The 21,898-nt window shown below is 35.9% G+C and overlaps 4 protein-coding genes across 5 annotated transcripts; 1 reads left to right on the top strand and 3 right to left on the bottom strand.

Moving 5' to 3' along the window:
* The first annotated feature begins 3,220 nt into the window (after positions 1-3,220).
* LOC125212219 (40S ribosomal protein S7) lies at positions 3,221-5,034 on the top strand. The gene is made up of 6 exons (XM_048112321.1): positions 3,221-3,364; positions 3,730-3,812; positions 3,914-3,987; positions 4,062-4,185; positions 4,392-4,574; positions 4,662-5,034. Exons 2-6 carry the CDS (start codon positions 3,738-3,740, stop codon positions 4,779-4,781), a joined length of 576 nt encoding a protein of 191 aa, XP_047968278.1. The 5' UTR covers positions 3,221-3,364; positions 3,730-3,737; the 3' UTR covers positions 4,782-5,034.
* A 654-nt stretch (positions 5,035-5,688) lies between these two features.
* On the bottom strand, positions 5,689-9,465 carry LOC125212218 (mannose-6-phosphate isomerase 2-like). Its single transcript, XM_048112320.1, has 5 exons — positions 8,808-9,465; positions 8,470-8,637; positions 6,966-7,178; positions 6,366-6,632; positions 5,689-6,147 (listed from the first exon to the last, which is right to left on the bottom strand). The coding sequence occupies exons 1-5, from the start codon at positions 9,156-9,158 to the stop codon at positions 5,827-5,829; spliced, it is 1,320 nt and encodes a 439-aa protein (XP_047968277.1). The 5' UTR covers positions 9,159-9,465; the 3' UTR covers positions 5,689-5,826.
* Positions 9,466-11,970: 2,505 nt separating this feature from the next.
* LOC125209644 lies at positions 11,971-12,354 on the bottom strand. Its single transcript, XM_048109232.1, has one exon. The coding sequence runs from the start codon at positions 12,352-12,354 to the stop codon at positions 11,971-11,973; it is 384 nt and encodes a 127-aa protein (XP_047965189.1).
* A 5,243-nt stretch (positions 12,355-17,597) lies between these two features.
* LOC125212314 lies at positions 17,598-21,692 on the bottom strand. Of its 2 annotated transcripts, none has more exons than XM_048112442.1 (10): positions 21,357-21,692; positions 20,210-20,305; positions 19,533-19,617; positions 19,292-19,413; positions 19,133-19,157; positions 18,963-19,046; positions 18,841-18,870; positions 18,655-18,760; positions 18,421-18,485; positions 17,598-17,861 (listed from the first exon to the last, which is right to left on the bottom strand). In XM_048112442.1, exons 1-9 carry the CDS (start codon positions 21,450-21,452, stop codon positions 18,422-18,424), a joined length of 708 nt encoding a protein of 235 aa, XP_047968399.1. In that variant the 5' UTR covers positions 21,453-21,692; the 3' UTR covers positions 17,598-17,861; position 18,421. The 2 variants fall into 2 exon arrangements, with proteins under 2 accessions (XP_047968399.1, XP_047968400.1); XM_048112443.1 differs by lacking the exon at positions 21,357-21,692 and adding an exon at positions 20,412-21,299.
* Positions 21,693-21,898: the final 206 nt, after the last annotated feature.

Genomic DNA, 21,898 nt, shown 5'->3' with positions numbered 1-21,898 from the left:
TCACGGTTCTGAACTGTCGGTTTTTTTTGCGGTTTTTTGCAGTTCCGGCTTGATTTCACAGTTTTCCAGCGGTTTTTTGCGGTTCCGGTTTGGAACCGCCCGGAACCGGCGGTTCTGACATGGTTTCGGTTCAAAATTTTTTTAACCTGAACCGAACCACGGTTCAAAAATCAACGGTTTCAGTTCGTAACCGTAACCGGCGGTTACGTTTTCGGTTTTGACCGCCGATTCGGTAAACCTTGGGCAGGTCTAGTTAGGACAATTCTTCCATTCCCAATGCATGCAGTTTATACTCCCAATCATGCCTAGAAAACCACATTGATTTGCTACATACAGAAGTCTAGCCAGATCTTGTTCAGTATGTCTTCTAAGATATGTGGCACCAAAACATGAAATAACACCTTAAACAAAATGTATTAGAGAATCTCTTGTTACCTGAACTCATCCCCAAATATTCATCAACGACATCGGATGATGTACCATACGCCAACACCCACATAGCTCCTGTACATTTATGACAAACTTTGTCTCCCTGTAGCATCGCGTCTCTCATGAAAATACACATCATTATACTATCCGAAGGAATATGGATTTGTGCATGCGAAATAGGGGTCGGAAGACGTCTGGTCTGTATGTCGAGTTGGGACCAAAGTAGTCATTGATCAAACGCTCAGCACCAATCTTGCGTTGCCTTTCACAATACATTTTTCTGACTGTAGAGGCTTGAGCGAGCCCCTACAGTTAGATTGGGATTGGTGGATAACATGTTTTCAACAATTGTATATATTTGATGATTTTGTTGAGAAACTCGTCTCTCCCATTGATTGAGTGCTATGATATTTGAATCATCAGAACTTGAATCCGATAAGAGTGATGAATTTTCACTGGAAGACATTGTTTTGGAGGTGGAATGTGTAGTTGGTGTTATCTTCAAAAAATTTCCACAAGCTATTTATAAACTAAATATATTTGCATGTGACACTAAACTAGACATGTGAGATACACTTGTAGTAAAACATGTGACATATCAATAATTTTTGCAAAATTTCACATGTGATATGGAAATCATGTTTTCACCAAAACATGTGATATTACAGTGATGCATGTGACATTTCAAAAACTTTTGTAAAATAATGTATGTAGCACCAAACTCATATCTGCAAATGCATGCAATAAAGAACTGATGCTTGTCACATATCAATTACTTTTATAGGAAAATACATGTAATACCAAAACTCAGATCTGCAAATGCATGTGATAAAGAAATGATACTTGTGACATCAACGACATTGAATGAAACAAAATAATAATTAAAAGTAATAAAATATTTTAATGTTCAACCAATAAAATGTGATACGTGGGCTTGACCCTCACTTTTTGTATAGGTTGACTGACCAACACCAAAGAAAGAAGGAGGTTTGAGGTAATTAATTTTAGAATTATTTTTAATTGGTGCTATTTTGTCTTTTTATAGGTGACCTTGGTTACAGGGTCACCTGTGGAAACCTATGGAAGAAGTCTTAGAATGAAGCTTGTCTTGGAAGGACCGTCCAAAACTCTGCTTTTAGCATGGCACTCAAATTCTTACTATGGAGTAGTATTAACGTAACTGACTTTAATGTTTTTCTAATAATTTCACATAAACAAATACCGAGAAGATGGATTATGCATTTCATAGATATTGATTTAGGCAAAATACATCTATAGGTTCTTGTACTTTGATTGTTTATTTCAATAGATCCTTGTACAAATTTTTTCATTTTAATTGATTCTTGTACTTCCAGATTTTATATCAATAGATCATTTTTAACATATTATATTCAATCCGTTAACTTAACCGTTAAATATATTCCACTTCATCAATCATTATTCAAATAAAATCCACATCATATGTATTCCACTTAATCAATTATTAATAAAATAAACTCCACATAGTATCTTATTTAATGAAATCCGCATTTGATAATTAAATATACCACACCCTACCCTACGTGAACCTCCTTTAAATAAATTCCTAATTAGCCGTCATAAGTAGTTCTCCGATGAAAATTCTTCTTCCCTATTGGAATGCTTTCATAAATTTGAACTTTTAGTAGTTGAATCTGGAATGACGCCCCAAAATCTCATTTAGAAGTAGGAACAACTGTTTTGAAGCAGGAACAGTATCCCAAATCTCGTTTAGAAATTTCATTGAACACATTGAATGCATTATAATTGGTTACATTTTGATTGCAATCAACAATCAATTCTTCGCCACAATTCTGCAATTACAAGGCTCATTCCTCATCTTCTTTTTTTCAGAAACCAAAAATGACACAACAAAATGAAAGAAATATTGAACTTCTAGCAAGTGTCCTCCTTTATCTTGTGTGTATATTTTTTGGGGCATTGTTCTTACTTGTCTTCAACACCAAGAGAGAAGAAGAAATTTTTTGTTTGATTATATGGGCTAAAAATCATTGAAGAAGATTGATAATCGTAGGTTAGTTGAAGGTGTAGTAGTTTGAGTATTACTGATTGTTTGGTTGTAGAGATATAAATCAGGAAAATGCAATTTGAATTTCTTTATGAAGTTTTCTTTTTTTTCTTTTATGTTTTTTTTCCAACTAGGATATTACATGGAATATAATTAAATAATTGATATATGACGTGTTATTTTATAACGGAATAGTTAATGGTTCCGTTAAATAAGGATCGGAATATATCAAATATAAAAGTACAGGGACTTGGTAAAACGAAAAAATTGTACAAGAACCTATTGAAATAATCAATCAAAGTACAAGGAGTTATGGATGTATTTTGCCATTGATTTATTAGCGTGTACAATTATCAGTTCATATACACGGTACATTATAAGTTATAACGACATAATTTGAGCCCAAACATGTACTCCCTCTTTCCCATTAGAAATGAAACGTTTTCTTTTTTAGTTTATCCCATTAAAAATGAAATGTTTCCTAAAATGGAAACATCTCTATCTCTATTTTTTCATTTTTCTTACTTTACTCTCTCTTTATTAACACACAAAACAACACTACATAAAAACATGTGTCAATTTCCAAATATTGCATATTTAATGGGACGGAGGGAGTATTTATTAGTCTTGTTTCAGTTTTTACTCTGAAGTCAGTTATGTAATGGCATAATTTGAGCCCAAACAATTTGAGCCCAACACATATCGGGTTTTCTTTTATATCCCATTAGTTAATCTAACGGTCAGTTTCAATCTCTACATCGCTACCGTCAATTCTAGGGTTAACAATCTTTAAAATCTTCCGCCCACCACATTCCACACTTAATCCTGCGCGTATCAACTGAGAGTCTCCGGCGCCGCAGCTAGTTATCATCCGGCTCGATCGAAAAGGTACTCAAATCTATGCGTTGTTCCTTGTTTGTTTTCTCTTTATTTTTGTTGTAAATTTCTGAAAGACAAGCATCGTAAATTAATCGTATGATTTGAGCTCTGATTGTTTAGGCTAGTTTTGTTAAGTTCGATTTCGTCCTCTTTCATGAACGAATTTGGTGTAAATCATGTTTAATCTTTTCTAATTGCACTTCTGTATTTGTGCTTTTCAATATTTCCCACGAAGACATTTGGAATAGATATGTGGTCATTATCAATATATAGCATGATTTGTTTTTGTGGCTATCAAGGCGCACCAAAATTAACTAATTCCAACCATAGTTTGCTCTAATTAACCAAAATTTACTTCAATTCATCTTGTGAAGGCGCAAAGATGTATACTGCTTCGCAGAAGATTCACAAGGACAGGGATGCTGAGCCCACTGAGTTTGAGGAGAGTGTGGCTCAGGTAATTCATGATTAATGCTTTGAGCACTGTGTTTGTGTTTTAACGGTTAGGCTTGCATTGTGCTTTATCGTGTTTTATTTATTTTTTAATTGTGTATGTAGGCTTTGTTTGATTTGGAGAACACCAATGGAGACATTAAGAGTGACTTGAAGGACCTTTACATCAACTCTGCCTTGTAGGTTTCAAATTTTGTAGATTTGTGTCTGCTTCCTTTGGTCATTCTACTAATTTTTCTATTATGGACCTTAGGCAAGTTGATGTTTCTGGGGGCAAGAAGGCTATTGTGATCCATGTTCCCTACCGGCTGAGGAAAGCTTTCCGCAAAATTCATTCCAGGCTGGTTAGAGAACTTGAGAAGAAATTCAGTGGAAAGGTAACACTCACCTTTTTTTTTGGTAAAATTTTCTTTATGTTTGGATGCATTCAATACCTTGTACTATATTTTCTTCAATTTATCATGGCTCAGTTTGTAATTTTACATCTTATGATCATGTGTACTGGCACCGGAATATTTGCTGGCTTGAGGGTTGAATTTCAATCTACTATTATTTGATTTCTTATTGATTGTTGAAAATGCAGGAAGTTGTTGTCATTGCTACTAGAAGGATTGTGCGTCCACCAAAGAAGGGTTCTGCTGTTCAAAGGCCTCGATCCCGCACCCTCACATCTGTTCATGAAGCTGTGCTTGAGGACGTAGTTTATCCAGCTGAGATTGTTGGCAAGCGCATCAGATACAGACTTGATGGATCAAAGATCATGAAGGTGATTGCTTCATTTATATTAAATTTGTAGGAATCTACATCTTAGCCATAACTGATACTTTAATCTCGCTGCTGTATGCGTTTACAGGTGTTCTTGGATCCCAAGGCAAGGAATGACACAGAGAACAAACTCGAGACTTTCTCAGGAGTCTACAGGAAGCTATCCGGGAAAGATGTTGTCTTTGAATATCCAACGAATGAAGCCTGAAAATCTTGCAATCTAGTTGTGTTGTCAACTATTTTCCATTGCAAGAAATATACTAGTATGGGGGTATTCGAAGTTTTGATGAAAGAGAATTGGGCTGCTGTTTTTTACCAAAATTTGTTAAACCTATGTTGTCTTTATTAAAGCTTCCCTTTTTTGGATGTTCTGTTATTTGCATCAAGTATAGACAATTGTTTCAGTTAGTCGTTGCCGATAAACTATGAGCAGTGAAAGTGTTTGATGGTTTATTTTTCAATCTACTTGTGAAATTCTCTTCACCTACTTTAGTTTTTGCACTTGTAAATTGATTGAATTCTGATAAAGTTCAAGCACAAAATTTACTACACTTTTTAAATCTCTGATAAGCTCAGACGTCTCTTGTTGAATATACTACTGCTTGTCTATACATTCTTCAAAATTCTATATTTTTTTTTACCTTTTTACAAACAATATTATGCCTTTTGAATGAAGCTGATCTTGTAAGGACTGTCCAAACCTCTGCTTTTAGCATGCCACTTCCGAATTCTTACTATATACAAACATAACTGATGGTTTTTATTTTGCATTTCTTACTACATGCAAACCTCTGTTTCAGTGAGTCGTTACTGACGAACTATGAGTAGTGACAGTGTTTGATGGTTTTTATTTTGCAATTTATCTTCAACTTGTGATAATCTTAATTGTGTACCACCATATCGAAAGAGAATTTTCATTATATTGTTTTTGCACTCGTAAATTATTGAATTCTTGTTGAATCTATATGTCTATATGTACATCAATACCAGAATGATGCTTGTCTTGGAAGGACTGTCCAAACCTCTCTGCTTTTAGCATCGCACTACCAAATTCTTACTATGGAGTAGTACTAACGTTATTAACTTTTATGTTTTCTAATAATTTCATACTGACATACCGAGAAGATGGATTATGCATTTCATTGATAATGATTTATTAGCGTGTACAAGTATCGGTTCATATACATGGTACATTATAAGTATTACAAGACGGCAGGCAGCAAAACATGGACACTGGAAAAAGGGGGAAACAATCACACACATTTGCTACTTAAAAACCTGCTGCTAATACCTGCTCTATACAAACTCAAACCTGAAGTAGTTCTCACACTGATCTGTGCGTTTGCAGGCGTAAACAGGACATCTCCTTCACCAATCAACTCTTCCGAAAATGCCTGCCGCATGGTTCCTTTTCCTTTCACAACCACGAAAACAGAAGGACCAGGAATGGCAGGAAAGACAGTCGATGCTCCTTGAGGAAGAATACACTGATCTACCTCAAATTCATCGAAAGGTGGGAGATACTTTAATGTATAAGGATTTGAAGGAACTCCACGAAGAATTTCTGGAAAACCCTGCACCGAAAAAATTTGATTTGATGAACAAAAGGAAAACTAAATTGTATAGGCTGCTATAAATTAAGGATAAATAACTACAACAAGGGTAAAGACTGTTTTTCTCCCCACAAAGTAACAAAACAAGATGTTAAATCTAATATACTACGTGTGTGTGTGTTGGATTAGTGGCACAGTGGTTAATGCTAACCCTAAAAGAACAACTACTCTGCTCTCACCTGTTTGTACGTGAGTATGGAACATAGAGTTTGAACATCGAGTTTCTTTGGGGTAAGACCAGCTCGTACAACATTGTCTGATGTTGCCATGCACTCAACACATTCACCATATAGGTATGCATGAGGTTCATTTGCACCCAAATATAGGGCTTCACCAATTTTAAGTTTCACATAATTAAACAAGAAAGATGCAATGACACCAACATCCCCTGGATATTGCTTTTCAAGCCGCAAAACTAGTTCCTCCTTCTCAGTCAGCCCCCTCACCTATCAGAAACAGTAACTCGCATTCGTCAGTTAATATAATTTTAAGAATATAAGCGAATCTATGATAGGCAATCAAAACTACACTCACTTGCAAATGTAAAACCCATCATGTTAGTATTATTTAATTGGTAACACCTTCTCGCTTAACTATTATTCATATTCTTCTGTTTCATAATTCCTAATGAATGTTCATATATACAGCAATAGTGATTTTAGAAAAGAGACAGATGAAATCGGTCAACAGACAACTGGAATCATCTTTGACTGAACAATAAACCACATTAAAGCAAATGTAAACACAAGTCAGAAAAATATGGATCCAGGTCTAAATACCTTCCTCTTTATGTTCAGTCGGTTTATCAACTTGAAGACTGCATCAGATATGACGGCCTTGCTAGCCGACATAAGTTTAGTAAATAGAGATCGCAGGACATCTTTTCGTTTCTTTTCCCCGTCCTCTTTGCTTATGCGTAATACTTGATTTGCCGATGCAGTGCCAACCACTTCAGTGATCTCAGGTACATTTTGGAGAACATTTTTAATTTCCTAAAAGCGAGAGAAAAATATCAAATAAATATGTGAAAAAATATCAAGAAATACTCAAGTCTAACTGCATTATGTTTTATGTGGGGATGAGTGCTCTCTGCAGAAGATGAGTTAGAAAATAGTTTAATCTAACTTTGGGCCACTAAGACCGCCTGTTACTATTTTCTAAGCTGAACATGGAATTCCACCCGGTCGTTTTAAGGTATAAGCCTCCCCAACCTAACCCCTGTTGTCATACTTTTATTTTTCTTTCTGCAACTGTATTTGACTAAACCATTCTGAGGCAACTCGCAAAGCAAATTGGGTAGCAAAATCGAATTAACACAACAAGGTTAAAATCAAGTTTGTAGTAGGCCTGATGAATTCAGAGGAGGGAGGAAGAGAGAGAGAGAGAGAGAGAGAGAGAGAGAGAGAGACCAGGGATATGAATAGTGCTTGGAGATTAAAAAAGGTGCAATCTGGTTAGAAGCAGTCATTTTCATTAACTGACATCTTCTTACACAAGTTTTTGGGTTTCATTACTCTCCTCAAGGTGAGATTTTTTAGCTGCAACCCTTGAACGCAATCATCACCATAAAAATGATGATTGAATACAGAAATATCTGGGTTTCAAAATGAAATTCGCTGCGGGATTCTTTGGTTATACATAAGGTGGTAAATAACAGGTGTGTAGTAGGTGAAAAAAAGAAGTTTTGTCTGTAGCTGTTTTCCTACCATCATCTGGAGAAAGGTCTTTTTGCTTAAAAAACAACACAATTTTTTAAATATATTTGTGCACGTGGATGCATACATACAGACTCACAGAGTTACAGGGGAATTCACACCTCCAAGGAACAGATTATGCATCAGGATCAAGGATACTCATGGTTCCTGGGTGTGAACCATGAAGCCATCCACAGACCAAAACATATGTACTCAGCCATTATATGATTTCCACCCATGGGAAACCTTAAATAGATCAGTGCACCTTAATGCCTAACTTTATTTGACAATGCACTGACAGCTTCCAAGCACATGGTAGTCACATGCACAGATATTCAACCAAATTTTGATAAATAACAAAAACCATCCCCATTCATCCAGCAGATATATATCTTTACCAAATTACCAGATAATACCAAAGTTTACCAGCCTATCTACATCCCAGACCAATTAAGTAAGAAGAAGTCACTGAAAATGAAGTGTGTGCAGGTTTCTTAAAAAAACTATGAAGGGGCAAATCAATATTCCAGATCCAAACACGAAATCCATAACCAATAAAGAAAAATGCAACATGGAAATCATGTTCTACCTCGAGACCAACGAAACCACAGAGAGCCTCGAACTCAGTGAGCGCCAAGGCCATCTCAGGCTTGTGATTGTCATCCTTGTACACCTGTGGCTGTTGCTTATGTAGGATTGCAGCTAAACTCTTATCTGGATGAGCTTGTATAGACAGAGCCTTTGAAACTGAAAGTACCTAAAAGCAACATTCATTATATTAAAGATGGAAACGCTTGCTTTTTAACAGAATCAACGAATTTAACACAAATGAACAGATCTTGATGTCATCAGCAAGTGAGTGGATTTCCGTTTGGGAGGATAAGGACTAAAAAACAGTTAAAAAAGCACAGAAATTTGAAAGACTACCTTGAAGAGAAAGGGGAGATTGGGACCCCATTTTTGGAAGACCTTATCCCCAAGCACGACAGGGTTCTGCTGAATCCAATCCTTCAAACTCACTAAATTGGAGCGATCCCGCTTGAAGCCGCCCTCCATCTCCACACCAGCACTCCGAATTTGGCAGTTGGGCACAACGGTTGAGGGGCCCGAGTCGTGGGTCCCCATCCAGAATTCGGCGAAGGGCTCATCACCGTCGATTTCCTCCCCACTATTACTAGCGTATAGCCGCGCGACACCCGATTCCTCCCCGACCTTGCCCCATTCGTACCTCTTGACGGAGCATCTGAGCCTAACAATTCCCGGAAATTCGGCACCCATGGCAATGCGATGCCTAGGTTTAGTGAGAGAGAGAAAGAGGAATGTGGCGAGGGTGCGGGAAAAGCAGGAGAAGAAGGGGGAATGAGAGTACGCCCATGGAGGAAATGGGGCAGAGGATTGGGGCTTTTTGAAGGCGACGGTGAGAGGGAGATTAAATTGGGTTTAATTTACCATTGTAATTTTACTCTTACTTTTTCCTGCGAGGAAAAAAGTGTGTAAAAATGAGAAATTAGGGCGGAGAGCGGCCCACGGCGGAGGGAGACGATGGCGGGGGCGTCGGTGGGGATCGTTTATGGCAGTTGGAGTGAAACTGGTTTTCACAGCTTTTTGGGTCCACCTAAATAATAAATTAATATCGACATTTTTAATTATTATTAGAAGGTGAAAATGGGCATTGAAAATATTAGTAATACTTAATAATTTACCTTCATTTTTGCCTTCATTTATGGCTCATGGATCTAAATAGGAAGTGAAATGTGCATTTAACAAGTTTATCATTTGTCAATAGTGTAGAAAGTTGAGATTAAATATTCATTGTATTTATTGTGCAATCTCAACAATTTTCTTATTACAGATTCAGCAATTTTGAATTTTCAAAAAATGCAAATTTTATTGTTCGTATCCAATGTACTCTCATCTTACATATTGTAATCCATCGCAGAAATTTTAAAATAAATGTACCTAGATGAATATATGACGTGAATTCGTCTGATTTTTTATATAATTTGTAGAAAGTTGTTGAATCTTAATTGATATACCAGATCAGTCATCAGTGTGCGTGATTAATAAATAACAATAGTAATTCATAAAATTACGTAAAGTTACTTGTAAATATATGAACTAACATTGAAAAAGTAAACATAATAGTAGTAGGTATTTAATAATACTAATTTCACTTATAGTCGACCCAATCAATATAAGTTAGTAGTATTATTTCACCAATTAAAACTCAAAATTGTGATTGAAACTAGGGGTGGCAAAATGCTTAGCGGGTAACGGGTAATTCTCATTTTGACCCGATACCCGATATCCGCTACCCGGCGATAACGGGAAACGGGGTGGGATCGAGTAGTATGTTTTAGAGTTTTGCATACCCGCTAGTCCCGATAATACCAAATATTATTAGTATTAGTTATATACAATCTTTTAATACTTTATGGAATCTAAGTGTTTTAAGAAATCTTTTCAAACAGTTTTATATTCCAACAAATATTTAGTTGAAAACTCACTGGAACTAACTATAGAGTTTCCTCTCACTTTTATTTCTAATATATTCAAACTTACCATCAAAATTAATAAAGTAAATTAATTAGGAAACATTGTCGGCTATTAGGGTTTTCAAATTTTCTATTTTAGTTAATTAGTAGTAACAAATATTTTATGTCCCATAAGTTTATTTTCTTATAAATTTATGATCAGATCGGGTACGGGTATCCGCAATGTCAGGTTTGGGATATCCGACACGGAAATTAGGTCATCCCGATATGTTGCGGGCGGGTATTGAGACAACAAATTTGGCTGAAATCGAGTACGAGTACCCGACTTGTCAGGTGCGGATACCTGCGGATAACCCGTTTCGCCACCCCTAATTGAAACTGCAAATCTGACTCGAACTTTAAATATTTGCAATAAAAAAAATTGATTGAAACATAATAGTACTACTTGTGTACTCCATAAAAGTTACAAATTGTCAAGGGAATTGATGTAGCATATTCTCATTAGTTGAGCGTTATAAATGTAAAATAATCCCTCAAGTAGGGATGGAAATCTGGAATTATTATGAAAAAAAAATTATATTTGCTTGAAAAATAAGTTATGGTTGAAAATAATTGGTGTCAGGACAGACATTGGCATGTTACTACTCATCATCAAGCCCAGTTGCCGTAGATGAAGATAAACAAGTCTCATCCACATTTTCACCATCTCAAAATGCCCCTTTTCTTAGCTCTTAAACTTTCTTCTAGTTCATTCACATTAAGTGCTTTTAATTTTGCTTTAAATGTCACCAAACCAAAACTTTTTAAAAAAACTTATTTTATTCTCGTCAATCAATAATCGATTTATCAATGATTACTAGTATACAATAGTACTTTACGTTGTTGCGAACAACTTCAACTACTACATTCAAAAGATATGATTTGTAAGGACTTTGCTTATTTTATTAATTTTAGTTGCATTCGATATATACTTAAATTTAGGGCATCCTTGATGGGGCGGAGGTTGCGACGCCCTAAACCCCGCCCTATGCGCGGCCACATTAGCATTTTATCATCTGCCCCTTCTACCTGTAATGGGACGGACTATAGCTCACCCTAAGCCCCACCCTAAATATTTTATTTATTATATGAATATTTAAACACTATAATATTTATTTTATATGTTTGCAAACATATCAATTAGCAAGAATAAATATAAAAACACTATAAATTAAAGGCCAATCCTATTGTCAATATTTATTTTTTATTTTTGTGCTTGCAAAAATGAAAAATTGTCGAAATTCATTATTGAAATTAGAGAGAAATTGAGATGAGGAAGAGAGTGGAGTGAAAGGTGTGAAATGAAGTAAAAAAATTTGATTATATATATAGAAGAAAATACAAAATAAAAATAAAAATAAAAATAAAAATAAAAATAAAAATGTGTGCATCCTCCGCCCTATAGTCCGCACCCCTTGCAATGGCGGATTAAGGGGGCGGAGGATAGGCCGGAGGATGCATCCTCCGTGTCATAGTCCGCGGACGATGCGTATTACAATACGAAATAAAAAGACTACAATTTCTCAACAGCGGCGGTTGCACGTGCCCAAACTTCTTCAATCATGTCGGTCATGAGCCGCCGTGATGGTCTTGTTGGTTGCGCATCGAAGCCACGTCGGTAATCCTCGAGTGACAGACGAGGTCGCCGTGCTGGAGCTAGATCCGGCTTCATCATCCACCCAATCGGTGACATGTCCACGTTCTTGTTCGACTATCATGTTATGCATGATGATGCACGCATACATGACGTCGGCGATGACTTCCTTGTACCAGAAACGCGCCGGACCTTTCACGATTGCCCACCGCGATTGGAGCACCCCAAAAGCCCGCTCCACATCCTTCCGCGCGGACTCCTGCTTTGCCGCAAACAAGACTCTCCTCTCACCAATTGGGCGGTTGATCGTCTTCAAAAAAATAGGCCACCTCTGGGTATATGCCATCGCCAAGTAGTACCCCATATGATGTGTGCGGGCCGTTGGCAGTGAATTGAATGGTCGGACCGCGACCCCTGCATTGATCGGCGAATAGGGTGGATGAGTTGAGGACGTTGATGTCGTTGTTCGACTCGGCTACACCAAAGTAGGCATGCCGGATCCAAAGGCGGTGGTCAACGACGACTTCTAAGGTCATCGTCGGGTGGGCACGCCCTTGTAGCCGCTAGTAAATTGGCCTCTCCGGGCCGTCGGGCAGTTCTTTCACTGCCCAGGTGCATACGATCGATGCTCCCTAGCATCCCGGGGAAGTCGTGCACCGTCTCGTGCATCCGCATCAGGCTCTGACAATCATCAGCGGTCGGGCGTCGCAAATATGTGTCGCCAAAAGCCTCCACAACTAACTTACAAAAAAGTCTTGAGACATTCGCGGCCAGTTGTCTCCCCGACATGGAGGTACTCGTCGAACATATCCGTTGTTGTGCCGTAGGCCAACTGGGGGCTCGCAACCGTGCACTTTTGCAACGGCGTAAGTCCGGGTCTGCCGATCCCGTCTTCCCGATACTGGAAGTACTCATCACGTCCCTCCAACGTGTACACAATGCGGAGAAAAAGATCTCGGCTCATTCTAAAACGTCGGTGGAAAACATTCGGGCCCCACCTTGATTCTCGGCAAAATAATCTGCGAACAGTACGTTTGTGCGCTACGTCGTGCTCGCGGGGGACAAACGTCCGACGTCGTATCGGGCGAGGGACCCGCGCCTGCCGCCGGCCGCTCTCCCGCAGCATTTGTGCCAAGCATTCCGCCTTGGCTTCATTAACGGCATCGAACAAGGCTCGAGTCAAGACCCGTCTGCAGCCATCCGATGTACTCAAATCGTAGTCGTCGATTCATTTTTGAGACGATGAGAGAGAATAATTGAAGAGATGTGAAATGGCAGTGAATAGTAGTGTTTAAATAAGAATTTTTTTTTGAAAAAATTCAAAAAAAGAAAAAACGAAACGTGTTCCCATCGTCCGCGTCATCCACAGTGGCGGACGATGCGACGGACGATGGGTATCCTCCGCGCATCGCCCGCGGACGATGGTTAACCCATCGTCCGCGATGCTGCAGTGGCGGACGATGCATCGTCCGCCCCATTGCGGATGCTCTTATTTTAGAAAATTTTAGTAGCTCTGTACATTGATACCTTATAAATAGTACTCCCTCCGTCCACGAATAAGAGTTCTGGTTCATAATTACCATAAATGGTAAAGAGACCTCATATTCCACTAACTCATTCCACTCACATATCATTTAAAATTAATATATACAAGTGGGACCCCTACTCCATTAACTTTCTTCCACCCATTTTTTTTAACATTTCTTAAAACTCGCGCCATTTAGAAATGAAACTCTTAATCATGGACGGAGGGAGTATTTGTTTAGGGAAAGAGAAGAGTCCAAAAAATGCAGCACTTGGCAATGGTCCTCTCCTTTCCTCTTGAGGATTTTGTATTGATTAAACGATGAATGAAAGGAGCAAAATCTCCCTATGTTATTCCAAACATGGGAATAAAACGTGGGGCATCTCTGTCTACTAGTACCTTTTCCCTCCTTTTCAATTGTGTACCATGCATTATTACAACAAAATAAATACATTTAAACCAAAAAAAAAAAAATACACATTTAACTTGAGGTGAGTGGTTGAGTAGTAGTGGAGACTCGTAAATTCTTAATTTGAAAATTAAGGAATCAATCCCTTACTTTGGCTATGGAGAAGGAGATCCATGCTTTAATTGATCTTAAACCATACACAACACATTTGTTTTACTATTCAACTAAATTACGCTTACACATTCAAGTCGAAAGAAAAATATTTCTACTTTCGCATGTTTCTAAAATTTTATGCTACATTGCGAGATGGAGGGGTCCTCAACAAATTTGAATATTTTTTGGGATAGTTTAATAATTTTCATGTTAAAATTTGAGAATTATTATGCCGAAACTATAATTATATGGCAATTTAATTTCCCGACCTTTATTATTCCTCTTCATTTTAGAATTAATATCAATAAATTAATAAAAAAAATCAGCACATTTTTTAAGTTTCAGTATATTGAATTCTGTTTTGTTTTAATTTCAAAAGACACCTTACTATGGAAGGAGTGAAGTATTCTCTTACTCCATAACGCATAATCACTTGAATTTTATCCCTTCATTCCAACCTTGTAATATCCAGCTTTTGATACCAACCACAAATTTGGAATGAAATAAAAATTATTTAACAAACATTTTGTTTTTATAGAATAGTCAAAAAATCGCTCTGTGGTCTCTGAAAATCTGAAGGAAAAAGAAAATATTATTGTACTTTTTTGTGGGTATATCATTTTTAAAAACGAAACTATGATAGGGTCATAATTAAAATATACTCATTCCATAATTAAAATATACTCATTTCATCCCAAGTGCATTTAGAATGACACGAGAATTAAGAATAAATTAGTAAAGTAAGAACGAGTTAGGAGAATGGTATAGTAAAATAAGAGAGAGGAGTAGATGGCGGATCCAGGATTCAAAAATGGAGGGGGTGAAATATATATTAGTAGGTTGGTTTAGGGCGAAAATGACAATTTTTTTCGATTTTTGGGGCGATATTAGGGCAAACGGAGGGGGCGGACATGGTAATTTTACGTCCGGATAAGAGGAAATTAGTCGCACGGAGGGGGCGACCGCCCCCTCTTGCCCCCCTAGATCCGCCAGTGAGTAGAATGGTAGTTAAAGTAGTGTTAGTGGATAGTGAGACATACATTATTAAATTGATACTCTCCCCGTCCCACATTTGAAGTCACTTATTGTTATGGCTCGAGTTTTAAGAAAGAGTTGAAGTGTGTAATAAATGAAGTGAGATGGTGGAGTGTGTAATAAATGAATTGAGATGGTAGAGTGTGTAATAAATGAAGTGAGATGGTCGAGTTGGTTGAAGGTGAGTCCCTTTTGACTTTTGATTTTTATTTTGATTTATTTTAGTGTAGATAATGACATTTTTATGTAATTTTGATGAAGAATGAGGTAAAATTGTATGATCAAATATGGAAAATTCTAAAAGTGACTCTTAAACTGAGACGGACTTTTATGGCAAAAAGTGACTGTTAATCTGGGACGGAGGGAGTATAACTTTTCAAAATTGGAATGCACATATTTTTGTGGTACGGACGAAAATGGAGATTGCACATATTTTTATGAGACGAAGAAAGTAATTTTTATTTATTATTTGATAATGCCTCTCACGTTATTCTTTACTTAAAAACTGTTAGAAAATTCTACATCGAAAATTTGTTTGAGGTTTAACAAATTACAAATTTAAAATGATTTTCCACGATTTAACCCATTTGTCACGAAGCTAATCGATCAATATTCAATAATATGAAACTGATTAAACAATTGATCAATTTGAGTAGTAAATAATTTGTAAAATGTGTGCCGCTGGAAGGTTTGCGTCAAATGATGTTAATTAAAATGAACAAAAAACATTCACGTGATTCTGGGCTGTGACTTCTGAATTAGTGTATCTTATAGTCAAAGATTCTGATGTATATGTGAATTTAATTATTCATTTTTTTTAAACTTTGCACTTGGATCTTATTATGAAAAACCATTATAATATTATTATTGACTTCCATAACTTTTAGGTATATTATTGATTCCAAAGTTGTTACAAATATATTTGTGGGTCCCAATTTTTTTTTATATTGATGTAGTCATCTAAATTTTTAATGATCACCATGAATCCATGATTCATGATAGACTAATTAATTTAAAACAAAAATCAATTTATGTAAATTATTGAATGAAATATAGAGCCATTGTACGATTGTTGATGTTGGACATTTATGGACTCACTGCATTACTCAATTATTATGTCATTATCAATAGCCTTCTCAATTATATAACCCATAAAATAAAAGACATAAAACATTGCATAAATGCCACATGCTATAATGGATCTACCATTCTTCTTATCATCATTTGGGCTCCATGTATCCACTCCTTTTATCACATTATTATACCAACAAATAAATATTTTAAATTTATTTTATGTACTTTCGAACTTCGAAGTATTTTCTTTTTTGAAATTGAAATGGTTATACAAGCAAAAATTGCGTTTACTTTGCCTTCATACTACTAATTTCTGACAAAAATTGAAGTTCACTTTCAATTATTTTCGTTTTCATGTCTTTTTATGATTTATTTCTTAGTTAGGGAAAGAGACTTTCCATCAAAAAATAAATAAGTACTACTCCTATTAAAAAGACTCGCAGTACTTTACAATGTGATGCATTAATTATTTAAATGGTTGTGGACAAAAATAATTTAGGTCCTACACATTTCAATTTTCAATTTATCTTGGCAAGTTTTAAAAAGGATCTTGTACTGAAGATCTTGTTGGAAAATGATTCCACTACATCTTCAATAGATTGAAATATTTAATTGAGGTGATCCTCTAATAAAATTCATCAGTAATTCTAGGGACATCATTGTGAATGAAAAACATTAGAAAAAAAAAATATTTACAATAACTGTAGAATGATAGATACAACTTATAAATATATGGGGCTCCCCTAATCAGAATTTGTAATATAGTACATACTATCTTGGTATTTAAATATAAAATACAAGGGTTTTTATAACTTAGAAGTATAAGTTTGTGTTAAATTGACAACACATCTTAAAGTGATACCGTGGCACCACATATACAGTAATATCATAAATGCTACACAACAATATTATAAACGCTACACAACAATTTATAGATTGCTGTATAGCGTGTAAGATATTGCTGACCGAGAAAAATTGCTATATACAGTGTTGCATATTGCTGGCCGTGTTTTTTATCTTTTTTTTGCCACATGGCAGCTTATTATTCATCCACGTGTACAAATGATTGACTAAGAATGGTGGTATAGTATTATTTTAAGAAGTGGTGGCATCCTAACACTCCCCTATAAGTATAAGTATGTTAAGAAGACTCTTCCCTATATTATTCTCTATCTTACTTTATCATTTTTCCACTTTAACTATTTATTATCATTTTTGTAAAATGAATACGCAAAAGTGACCGGAACTCCTAATGGCGGACGGAGGGAGTAATATTTACATATACGTATTTATTTTTTATACAATCTACCAAATAATAGAATACTACGTTATTTTTATGTAAATTTGGCTTCTGAGTTACTAGTAAGATTTCTAGGATTCTTCAGACCAAATGAACACACAAGTTTGCAATTAATTGAAGATGAGGTAATCAGAATTGGAAAGAATGAGAATTAACCAAACATCTAAATAATGATATACTACTGGTAGGAAACAAGATTAGAATCTGATGAAGCTGGGATGAGAATCAACAGAAAAGAATGTGGCCATAGATGTACACGGCCAGAAATGAATCTGATGCTCTCTAGTAAACAAACTGTACGGTTCAAGATCACGAGGTACAGCGCTGGATCATGATCAAGAACTAAGTTTCTGAACCCTGATATCAAAAGGTAAGGGTGATTGAGATGAAGACAATTAGTACAAAACAAAAATATAACCATACACATTATATATTCAAGCTGCGAAATGAGAAACGATAAGGTGCTGGCCTACCCGAGTGAATGTATGAACACAATGAGAATAAGGTGCTAACTGAAATTAACTACTATTAACAATTTTGACTGGACTTGTTACATAGCTTGAGTGCTTCTCAAGAGAACTCCACTTCTCTTTGTCATCTTTACTTTCTGTTTATACTGCTATTTTGAGAAAAAAGCATAAACGATCTCGTCAACATCACTCTATATATCAATTCATTCCAGCTGCATTACCAGTAACTACATTTGTTTGAATGTTTTGGTGCTTTTGTATTACAACTTAAATTTCACTAGCCCCTGTAGTTGAGTTACCAGATGGTAATGTATTGCTAATTAGGCTTTTCCATTATCAATAAAGTGCTAAGCAAAATATGTGAAAGAAAGTCTTAATCAAATTAAATGTACTCACTAATAAAAAACACAGCATTCATATGAAAGAGATACTATAATGTAAAGTACCTCACGACAAGATGACAAGTCCAAGATATATTGATGCCGAAAGAAATATGAAGGATATCATTCCCCTGCAGAAAACGTTCAACGTGTCTTGACCATCAAATATGCAAGAAATGCTCATTTAATATTTCAAAAATATTACAGGCATATAGAGTAACCAAATATTAGTAAATGTTTCCACTTATAACGTTATAAATAAATACTAAATAATTTTACTTTTAACTTAACAATGCTTACCATATAACTCCCCACGCAGCTCCATTACAAGGGCAGGGGCAAAGTTCAGCAAACTTCTCAGCATCACTCGAATTGACTCTTCTAGATATCAGATCATCGTATATATCTGCATAGTAGCATATATTTTCAAATTTGCACTCTGATCTAATTTACTTTATCGACATAATGAGAAATTAGAGTCTGTACCATAGACAGAAAACAAACTATTCATAACACCTGACACACAAGAGAAAAACCATAAGTGAGGGAAACTAAAAATAAATGAATCAAACTGTGACTTACAAGTAAAAGTAAGGATGATACCGTACCAATGAAGAGAATAACATAGCGAAGAATACGAACTTTAGTTAATTCTTGCAGCACCCAAATGATAGCGATAAACACAATAAATCCTGACAGGCACATATGCAAAGATTATAATCACAAGTGGGGTTCCTCGTAAATTGTAGAAGACCAACTTATGAGCAAAGTAACATACCGATGCAAAGCCCTCGCAATGTCCACTGTTTGATTATAAACTAGTCAGTAAGATATGTGCAAACTCAAGAGCACGAGGACACCACATGGTTTAAGAAAATAATAACTTTCCTGTCAGAAATCAGTGCTTATTATGCAAACATTATTTGCCATGTCTTACGTTTTTGGCAATGAAGAAGACAATAACAAGGGCAAGGATAAGACCACCAGCAGCAATCCTTGCAGTGAGAAGCTTTGTTGATGCAAGTACAAGAACCATACCCCAAAATGATGAACCAAGATCTAAAATAGGGAAGAAATTACGAAAATGAAAAAAAAATGTAAATTTGGAAGTGAATAGTGAACATGTATAAGGATGCTATACATTTTTGCCAAAAGAGAAAAGGGAAACAGAGTATTACATCCAGCCGGCAAGATCAGCCAATAAATGCCACCACGTGTTAGAGTGACGCCACCTTCATTTGCATGAACCTGGATGCCTTCTACCTACATGTATGAATAGATGTGACATCCTAATGCTGAATACAACAGAGATTTAACAGGAAAACTTCATGGGATGCTATTATACATGCAACAAAATTCATACAATCTTTAATAAGTGAGATTTTTTTTCATAATGTAAAACATTAATTAAAGCTTAAGAGAATCAATATTTCACATAGGAAATGGTGAAAGATACAAGGGCCTTAGTTGTAAAAAAGACTTCTACAACCATAGTTCAAATTTTAGATAACTTCCATTATGATATATGTTGACTGACTTTCGTATTAGTCAAGATTCATTCTTTTGATGCATCAATCCATAATGTTAAAGGCCTTGTTTGACTTGTCTCTCTAAGGATTATTATTGATGAGCATATTTATTGCTAATTGAACTTTCCTATATCCTACTATAACAGTTTTCCTTAAAAATAATAAGCGGAAGTTATAGGAAGTCTGAGTGCCATTCAAATGCATATATATGAAATATGGGGTATATAAAGTAACATATCTAAAGAAGAGTACACAAGAATTAGACACATATGTAAGACTTGAGCTTCAGTAGATCGAAAGCAAAAAAAGATAAGAAAATGTTTTACCTGACCACATGTAAGCTTACAAGCAATTGCATGGCTCACTTCATGAAGAAATACAGTGATGAGCTTAAAAGGTGTCAGTAGAAATGTTCTCCAGAGCTGTCATTTTCATTATACGTTAAAATGGGATAAGTTGAATTTCAAGGAGTGATGTTAATCAACTATGTTGGCGTGCAAAAATGAATAAACTGGAAAACAGCCTTACTATATGGACTATATTCCACGTCATTGATGCAACCGAAAGACCAAAATATATCATGATATGTCGAGCTTGAAAGTTCAGGAAAGTGGAACACGTGCAAATAATTGTTGGTCTTCATAATCATCTAATGAAAGCTATAGCAAGGCAAGCACAAGCTACTGTTGGGTTATTGGAGATCCATAACACACTTTCTGGCTTAATGCACATAACATGTTATCCAGGGCAAGCACAACTGGTTATTGTCATTTATCAAAGAATGACTCTGGTTATCAAATGATTGAACAACCGGGAGCAAGGACTTGGAAAGAATTTGTCGATAGTTCTGATTCAATCTTCATGTTCCTATATTTTCTATGGGAACAAGTTATTATCCCCTTCCTTTACAGGGAACTCTTTCTTTCAAGTCACAAGATAAGAGCCATCAAAGATTAAAACGCGAGAGAACCAGTTGCTCAAACGTATCAAAGATTAAAACGTATATACGAAACGACTGACAAAACAAATCAGTTTCAATTTCTTCTCATTGAATCACACCTGCCTTCACAGTAATTCAATAAGCAGGCTGATACTATTAGTCCAACAGAAAAGGTTAGTTTGAGATAGTCATAAACAGAATAATATATTCACTAGTAGATCAATCATGATGTCTTTGCCGTAACATAGCAGTTTTCGGCTGCAAATATCAACCATTTCACCAAGCAGCAAAGCAAACAAGTTTTCACATTTTTATTGACACACCACATAAACTAAAGCGGAAGTAGAGTCCAACAAACAGAAAAGGGGGAAAACTACACAAACAGAAAAAAAATGCAAGCGACGTCATAGACTCGTAAAAATCTTTTCTTGAAATTGAAGTTTCAAAAGAAAGGGGCTCCATATCCCATAAAAAAAAGCAACATGAAATTATAATTGAGCTGTGCAATAAAACGGGAGAAAGAAACAACTTACAGCAAGAATAACAAGAGTGAAGACGCCAATTGTAACAAGAAACACAACTTGCTCGTGCTGACAGCAATTCCTCAGCTCCCAGTTAGGATCCACCATTCTTCTCTCTATGAATTTTCTTGTTACTTCAAAAAGAATAATAGAAAGGGAGAACGGGAAAGCTGTAACGTAGTAGTAACAGTTTTGATTTATGAAATCAAAGAATCGTGCATTGACCAATTAAAACGTAAGGAAAAACAATAGCCAATTGCAGTTGACAGGGTGAAATAAAAAGATAAGTATTTCTTGATTAAAATGAGAAACGTTTTGGTGAATTGTTGAAAATGTCGACAGATTAACAGAGTTGGTGTCCTAACTGGCAAAGAAAACCAGAAGTGGAAAATTAGTTTGAGTGGCTTTGTCGTTTACCGGCGACTTGATCCAAGTCTTCTGTCAAATTCATAGTTTAACGCATAATAAATACTTCTCTTAAACTTAGGTTTCATAATTCTTGATTTGTTTAAAATTAGGTGTATGTACCAAAATATTAGTGTGGGCTTAATTGG

Source organism: Salvia hispanica, chromosome 3, assembly GCF_023119035.1.
Source record: "Salvia hispanica cultivar TCC Black 2014 chromosome 3, UniMelb_Shisp_WGS_1.0, whole genome shotgun sequence".
NCBI classification, from domain to species: Eukaryota; Viridiplantae; Streptophyta; class Magnoliopsida; order Lamiales; family Lamiaceae; genus Salvia; species Salvia hispanica.
This window is presented reverse-complemented; position numbering and strand designations above follow the sequence as displayed.

Bases quoted from the DNA above. Each gene is read 5' to 3' on its own strand.
- LOC125212219 (XM_048112321.1), top strand. From the start codon at position 3,738: ATGTATACTGCTTCGCAGAAGATTCACAAGGACAGGGATGCTGAGCCC. The intron at 3,988-4,061 runs GTAGGTTTCAAA...TATGGACCTTAG, and splicing joins CTTTACATCAACTCTGCCTT to GCAAGTTGATGTTTCTGGGG. The intron at 4,186-4,391 runs GTAACACTCACC...TTGAAAATGCAG, and splicing joins AGAAGAAATTCAGTGGAAAG to GAAGTTGTTGTCATTGCTAC.
- LOC125212218 (XM_048112320.1), bottom strand. From the start codon at position 9,158: ATGGGTGCCGAATTTCCGGGAATTGTTAGGCTCAGATGCTCCGTCAAG. The intron at 8,638-8,807 runs GTAGTCTTTCAA...TGTTGCTTTTAG, and splicing joins ATCTCCCCTTTCTCTTCAAG to GTACTTTCAGTTTCAAAGGC. The intron at 7,179-8,469 runs GTAGAACATGAT...TCTCGCTTTTAG, and splicing joins GTGGTTTCGTTGGTCTCGAG to GAAATTAAAAATGTTCTCCA.
- LOC125209644 (XM_048109232.1), bottom strand. From the start codon at position 12,354: ATGGCATATACCCAGAGGTGGCCTATTTTTTTGAAGACGATCAACCGC.
- LOC125212314 (XM_048112442.1), bottom strand. From the start codon at position 21,452: ATGGTGGATCCTAACTGGGAGCTGAGGAATTGCTGTCAGCACGAGCAA. The intron at 19,047-19,132 runs GTATGTTACTTT...TGTGCCTGTCAG, and splicing joins ATTGCGAGGGCTTTGCATCG to GATTTATTGTGTTTATCGCT. The intron at 18,486-18,654 runs GTAAGCATTGTT...CGTTTTCTGCAG, and splicing joins GCTGCGTGGGGAGTTATATG to GGGAATGATATCCTTCATAT.